Source organism: Pogoniulus pusillus, chromosome Z (genome assembly GCF_015220805.1).
Source record: "Pogoniulus pusillus isolate bPogPus1 chromosome Z, bPogPus1.pri, whole genome shotgun sequence".
Taxonomy (NCBI): domain Eukaryota; kingdom Metazoa; phylum Chordata; class Aves; order Piciformes; family Lybiidae; genus Pogoniulus; species Pogoniulus pusillus.
The window spans coordinates 113,807,673-113,815,222 of record NC_087309.1 but is presented as its reverse complement, the minus strand read 5'-3'; the positions used below and the strand labels follow the sequence as shown (position 1 = coordinate 113,815,222).

The 7,550-nt window shown below is 47.1% G+C and overlaps 1 protein-coding gene across 1 annotated transcript; it reads left to right on the top strand.

Moving 5' to 3' along the window:
* Positions 1–347: 347 nt before the first annotated feature.
* Positions 348–1,808, top strand: LOC135193003 (uncharacterized). Its single transcript, XM_064176396.1, has one exon. It carries the CDS (start codon positions 348–350, stop codon positions 1,806–1,808), a length of 1,461 nt encoding a protein of 486 aa, XP_064032466.1.
* The last annotated feature ends 5,742 nt before the right edge of the window (positions 1,809–7,550 follow it).

The window sequence follows — 7,550 nt, the reverse complement described above, 5'->3', positions numbered from 1 at the left end:
CCGGGAAAGAATATTTTAGGGTACAAGTGTTGATTTTATAGTGTGGCCTTCCCGAGAATTCTTAGTACCCTGCGGTGAATAGGATTGTGTAAAGTGTGTCCTGGGGGAAAGAATTTCCCCCGAGAAGTCTAGTGAACCCAAACGGAACAGTTTCTCTGTTGGTAAAGTGTGTCCTCTCGGGGTGACTGTGGCTGTCCTCTCCGAGAAGCTAGATCTTGGTGTGATCTCCCTGAAGGAATTTATTGTGTGTGTGAGCTTTCTTTGAGCGGATTTTGTAGGGAAGATTTTTGAGGTATAAGGTCTTTGTGTTGTTGTGACCTCCCCGTGGAGCTCTTACCTTAAAGGCCATGGCCACGGTGGAGAGGCTTTTCTGTTTGTTGGAAGCTCACGGTGCCCGCCCGTCCGTGGAAGGGCTGGGCTGGGCCCGTGAGAACTGGAGTAACTTTCAGAGTGTGGCGGATCGGATTGTGGCCCTGCAGAAAGAGGCACGGGCCAAGTCGGGAAAGGGCAAAGCCTTCATCTGTGCAGTTTTGGGTGCGTGTTTGGCTGCTTCAATAGATGAAAAGCAAAGCCAAAACGGACGAGAGAATAAAATCATTTCCTCCTTGCAGGATCTGGTAGATTCCCTGCAAGGGCATATTGTAACTTTAAAGGACGAAGTGGCAGATCTTAAGGATAGATTAAAAACAGAACAGAAGTGGCAAAAGTGGTTTTTGAAGGAGGAAGAGTTAAAGCAGACAGAGCCTGCCTCCATATACCCCCAGGCAGAACTGGCAGCAGCAGAGGAAGCTGCTGCTCACATGCGTCCTCTCATTAAAACTGAGATGCTGTACGAGGATGAGGATGGCACCCCTGCCATCACAACGAAAGAGATACCCTTTTCTTCCACTGAGCTGGCCAAACTGCGTAAAGAGTTTGCACGTTCGGCTGGAGAGTCTGAGGTGGAATATGTATGGCGTGTCTCTAGAACTGGAGGTGATCAAATTAGGTTGACAGAGGCTGAAGCTACAGGCTATTGGGGTGCTAATGTGTTCCTAACTACGGGCAATAGGAGTGGTCCCTGGAGCCTTACTCAGCGAGCAGCTTTTTGGGCTGGGGGCTTTGATTCAAAGGAGAGAGGAGAGCCTCTAGTTCTGAGGGGAGGCATGAATCAGATAATGGAAAATGTGCAGAAGGCAGCTTGTTTGCAAATGGTCTATGATCGAGAACTGAAACATCATTTTGAATCGCCCCTTTCTCTCTTGGTGGACCCGAAGCGAATGACCCCCCTGGTGAGGGGACTTCCTGACTCCCTCAAGATGAAAGGCATTCAGCTCCAAAAGGAGATAGCTGACACCCCACTTACCTCCCGAATACAAGCTACTCTGAGGGAGAACTTAACACCCGGGAGGAACCAGCCCGATGGCAGACAATGGACGTGGGAGGAGGTGGCTAGAGAGCTATTAGATTATGCCAGGCAGTATGGGGTGCCTGAGGAAGTTCATAAGCCTGAGACTAGAGGCTTGAGGCATGTGGAAATTAATCACCCACTGCCAAGTGCAGATCCCCGGAGCCAGATGCTTCGAATCCCCAAACGGCACTCGACTGGGGGGAGGGAGCACCTGAACACTCGACTGTATTGGTGGGGGCTAGGCCGGAAGAAAGGTATCCCAAAAGAAGTGATTGATGGGTTATCTTCAGGGCAGTTGGAAATCGTTGTAAAAAACTGGCCAGAGTCTAGCCAGAAACTCGAACCCACTGCACCCCCCTTGATAGACTTATCTGATGTGGGGAAAGGCGTGCCCCCTTCTCAGCCTCAGAGGAGCTGAGAGCTTCACCCCTCTGTGGTGAGTGGGGGAGGTGAAGCCTAGAGATCTGTGAGCTCACCAATCAATTGCAAATTGTACAGGGTTTGGGAGGTGGATTTGGTTTGTGCCTAGCTTGGCTTCAAGCTGAAACAATCAAAGGCACTTACCGGCCCATTCAAAGCAATTAGCTTCACCTGGGCAGGCTCAGGGAGCCTCTCTCTGGGTGGGGGTGCTTTGCCCAGATACCTTATCAGTACCTGAGGGAGTTGACTAAAGATTCCTTGAGATATTGTCAGAAGGTTTGTTTTGTTGCCATACTAATGACTTCTCAAGTTTTGCAGGCTACAAGTTCTCCCCGCAGCATCACTACAACAGAGGACTGCCGACTGCCCTTTTCTCACAGCCTGGCAGTGTCACCAGATACACGGGGAAGCTTTACCTAAGCTTCAATGGACTCCCAACTGAAGGACTGACGGGATGGGGGGATATGGAATTAATGTATTCTGTTTTGTTAAATGACACAGCATTGTTCTTTTGCCTGATACACGGGGAAGGTTTACATAAGCTTCAATGGACTCCCACCTGAAGGATTGACGGGGTGGGGGGATATGGAATTAATGTATTCTGTCCTGTTTTGTTAAGCAATTCAGCATTGTTCTTGTGTCTATGTCTTGGGTGTATGATCTGAGTAAGCATCATGGTCCACTCCTCCATCAGATGTGTGAGTGGAAAAATGATTCGAGTGCTTGGTATTGTAGTATGAAGGGTCATGCACATCCTGAGGGGAGATGGAACCATGTCCTTTTCCCTAACCCATTGGGAATGACAAATTCTACTTATTTCCAGGTGCCCATGACCCCCACAGGCCTGTTTGAGAATGGAGCAACTGCCTTAAAGGGACATTACCGGATATGTGGGCACCGGGCCTATAAAAAGTTACCACCCAATTGGACTGGGGTATGCTATATTGGACTGATTCACCCACGTTTTTTCTTACTCCCAGGTGGAGAAGGAAAGGGTCTGGGAATCAAAGTATATGATAATTTGGGAAGAAAGAGAAGGTCCATCTCCACTCAGTTGGCACAGGGGAGTGGTCAAAAGTGGGGAAAAGGGTGACTGGACCTCCCCAACAGACTTTTAAATACTATGGTCCTGCTACCTGGAAACTCTGTGAATGGTTCTTGATTATCTGTTAGCAGAAGAAGGAGGGGTTGTGGAAAATTAAATTATTCCAACCGTTGTCTACAGATTGATGACAATGGGAAAGTAGTGAGACAAATATCTTCTGGGATTCGAAAATTAGCTCATGTACCTGTCCAGACCTGGGAAGGATGGAATATGGACTGGCTCTCCTGGCTTCCAGGGGGACCTTGGGTTAAACAGATGTTGTTTTATTTGTTATGTGTTTTGGCATTGTTACTTTTCTTGCCATGTATCATTCCCTGTTTTATACAACTGATTCAACATGTAGTATCCAATATGCAATTTGTATCCACTGATGGTGTGAGACACGTTCGGGCCATTACCCGATCAAAACCCATGTCTATTGTGAAAATTGTATAAAAGTTCCCATTTTTCCCCTAAACCTTTCCATTGCCTTTTGTTACCCTCCCCCCCCCCCCCCCCCTATCCTTTTTCCCTCTTTTATCTTTGTTGACGGGGTGATGTGAGAGTCTGATCCTCTCTCTTGTTAAAGAACAAAGATAAAGATTGCATTGTCCCTCCTTAATCTTGTTACTTCTGGGACTCAGACTCGGTGCTTGGCCCAAAAGCTCAGAGATGCAAATCAACAGACAATACTCCTAGACCTCACCCTGGCTGGACTGCCCAGGAAGCCTCCATCTTATCTCAGCTGCCCCCAAGGGCTGTGTATGCAGGGTGTGGACAGGTGTAGCCGAGAGAGGGCGGAGGCCCTCCCCCCCGGCGACGCCGGACCCCTGCGAATGTGTGAGAATGCACAGGAAGATGCCCTGGGGGGGCTGCAGCTGGACACTGAGCAGAAAACTGTATAAAAAGGCAGGAGAAAGGCCTGCCAAAGGGTGGCATCCCCACCAGACCAAGTGTGGTATCCCCACCAGTGGCATCCCCACCAGACCAAGGGTGGCATCCCCACCAGTGGTATTCCCACCGCACCACCAGTGGCATTCCCAGCGGACCACCACCTCCATCGGACCACCGAGGGCAGACCATCACCAGGCCACCACAGCTGCACACCACCTGAAGAATCTCTGACAAACTCCGCAGAAGATCATCCCTGGGCCACGCACCTGTCTCTCTCTCTCACTCCTTCATCTGCGACTGAGGGTAATATGCTCACAGCCTTTTCCCCTTCCCTGCTCCTTCTTTTCTTCTCCATCGATCTCTTTATCTTTCTCTCTCCCCCCTTCTCCCCTCTCTCCCTCCGTTTTGCCCAACCTTATCCTTTAATAAACAGTTTCATGGTGATATTTGGTCTCGTTTGCACCTTAATTTCACAACACGGAATCCATAAGAACTGGTCTAGCTCCTCTGGACAGAGATACTGTTAATCTCTGCTCCTCCGGACCTTGACACCACTCCACTCTCCTTAGTGAGTGGTCCCAGCTGCTTGGCAGACTTGTCTCCTACCTGCAGAGCATTAGCACCAATGCCACGGCATCTCACTAGCCAGCTTAAGATTGGCTCACCTGATTCCCTTGTGTATTCCTTTCTAACTTCCCTGACCTCTCTGAGTGGATCCTTGGAACCTTGGATGTCATCTTCCTCCTCTTCCTCCTGTTGTTCTGGTGGTGCCTGGCCTAACACTATCTTCCTCATAGCATTCCTAAACTCATTGGAACCATCCTCTCTCCTGGCAGCTAACCTCACAGCACTCCTCTCACTTGAGTATTGTTGTCTCAGCACATCTACAAGGTCTCGTAGACTAACTGCCTCCTCATCCTCCTCTTGCTGCTGATCACCAGAGGTCCCATCTCTTACATCCTCCTGCGAACCACTCTTTGTCTTAGCTTTTGCCTTAGCAGGTGCCAGAAGGGCCTGAGCAGCAACAGACTTGGATGTGTCTGCTGGAGGATTTGAATCCTTAGGAGTCTGACTTGGAGGGTTTGAATCCTTAGGAGTCTGACCTGGAGCTTGTGAGTTCAAATCTGCCTTGCTTTTAACAGGAGGATTTTGGTTCTGGTCTGCTGGCTGGGGGTTCGAATTGGCTGAGCTGGTGTCATTAGGATTTGGACTGACTGGGCTAGCGTTACCAGCACTAGTAGTATTATTATTTGCCTGTCCTCCTGGGATGCCTGCCAACCCTGACGTGTTTTGATTGTTGCTAGGAACATTCTGATTTTGGGTACCTGCCTGTGCTCCTGAGGCTCCTACCGAACTCTGTGGATTGTTGTTGTTTTTGTTATCAGTGTTTATGTTAGTGGTGGGAACACTGGCTGTGTTCCCAGAACCTATAGAGGAGGGTGGAGAGGCTGGCAAGGGGGAAGCCGATGACTGTGTTCCCTTGTTTTGCTGTGAAAGAGACTGCTTCTGAGACACAGAATTTTTCCTAGCTCTTACAGAAACTGGTTTTGAATTTTTCACACATAATGCCAAAATTAATATGAAATTTAAAACTACAAGAGCCAGTATAATGCCCAGCATCCCTGCCATGCTCTGTTTCGAGTAGAAATCCTTGCATGGATTTGGCATTTCAGTTTGGGGCTGGATGACCCTCATGAGAGCAGTAGATAAAGCAGACTCTCGATTGATTGTAACATTATTGACAAAAACTCTTGTAATATCACTAGTAATATTCTCAGTGACACTAAAACCAGCATAACCAAGAATGAAATCACCCCAGCTCCAGAACATGTTTGAAAGCTTAACTTTAGCCTTCTTAAAAACTACATGAAGCAAGAAATAACCAATTTGATCTTTGATCCAGTTGTACACAAAAAACCAGAAAACAGGCCACACAGCAATCCCCACCAAGTACAATAGCTGCTTGATTAGCTTCATCTTAATTCCCAGAGCTGATTTCCACTCACTGAAATATCTAGCCCCACGTTGGGAAAGCCAATTAAAAATGTGATGGTTTGGGGGTTACCCCGCCCCTCCCACACTTTGTATTTGCCCCAGCTAACTCAGACGGCCTCTGGGAATATAGATGAAGCAATTTATTTACAGCTAGCAGAATTTACAAGCAGCTATTTACAATATATACAGTTATATACAATTATATACAGAAATATACAAAGGATAAACAATACAAAAGCACAACTCCCCTCCCAGAAACCTGAGTCCCCAGGAGGGGCTCTCAAACCACCCCAACACCTCCCCCCGGCCCTCTCAACCTTACCCCAGTTCTCAGGAAGAAGAGAGGTGCAGCCAAGAGGTTAGGGAGCAAGGTTAGTAGGAGCAGGGTTAATGAGATGTGACCAGGTCTAAGGCAAAAGCAAGAGTGAGAAACAAAATGGAGAAAAAAAGTCTTTCTTCTTCCCAGAGTTCTCAGCGTGACTGTGAGAGAAGTAGACACAATTGTTTTTCATTTCACTGCCTGTTATCTAGTTCTTTTACCAAAACATCCCAGCTTGCTTCAAACTAGCACAACACGTCAGGAGAAGCCCTCCCCTCCTCCCAAGGGTGATACACCCTATTTTTTTCCCCAAAAAACATTTTGTATTTGTTTTTCCTTCCCTATATCCTTTGTAACTTCCCTACCACACATAACTCTTTCAAGTTATTGTTAAACTTTTCTTTTCTAACTTCCAAATTCAGTGAGATTCATTTATTTGGGTGTGCTTAACTTTCCTCACTATATACTTCTAATCCCCTTCTTTGGGAAAGGAGGGAGAAGAGGGAAGGACACTCTACAAATTGTTATTGGTTCTATCAAATTTATCTGAGTCTCTGGAAATTAAAATTAGAACCGAGACACACATCATCCTTTCTCAAAGTAAGCAAAATTTCTGTACAAAATTTGAATTATAACATTTCAGTGATTGAGAGGAAAGACAGTGAAAATATCTCCTCTCCCAGCCTTTCAACTAAATTAAGTAAATATCCTGTCCTTCCTGGGCATATATCTATGCAACTTTCTCTCAACTCTGCTTCTCAACCCACAAAAAACCCCATAATGTCTCTACTGCCACCTTGGATTATCACAGTATCAACAAGGTTGGAAGAGACCTCACAGATCATCAAGTCCAACCCTTTACCACAATTCTCAAGGCTAGACCATGGCACCAAGTGCCACATCCAATCCTGCCTTGAACAGCTCCAGGGACGGCGACTTCACCACCTCCCCGGGCAGCCCATTCCAGTGTCCAATGACTCTCTCAGTGAAGAACTTTCTCCTCACCTCAAGCCTAAATTTCCCCTGGCGTAGCCTGAGACTGTGTCCTCTCGTTCTGGCGCTGGCCACCTGAGAGAAGAGAGCAACCTCCCCCTGGCCACAACCACCCCTCAGGCGGTTGTAGACAGCAATAAGGTCACCCCTGAGCCTGCTCTTCTCCAGGCCAAACAATCCCAGCTCCCTCAGCCTTTCATTATTCCTTTCCACCATTCACCTCAGAGGGTTGTCTTGTTGAAAAACAATAACCACATGCAATGGAAAAAAGGACAATACTGTTCAAGAATTACAAGACTGTCCCATAATATCCTCTATTGACCTTTAATTTTAGGTCTGAGCTTAGTCACTCTTCCTACTGACATTCTTATCCATCAAAAAGACTCTAACTAATATAGATCAGTGTGTGTTTGCAGCTTATAAATTCTTCATAATTTCATGTCCTACAACATTTG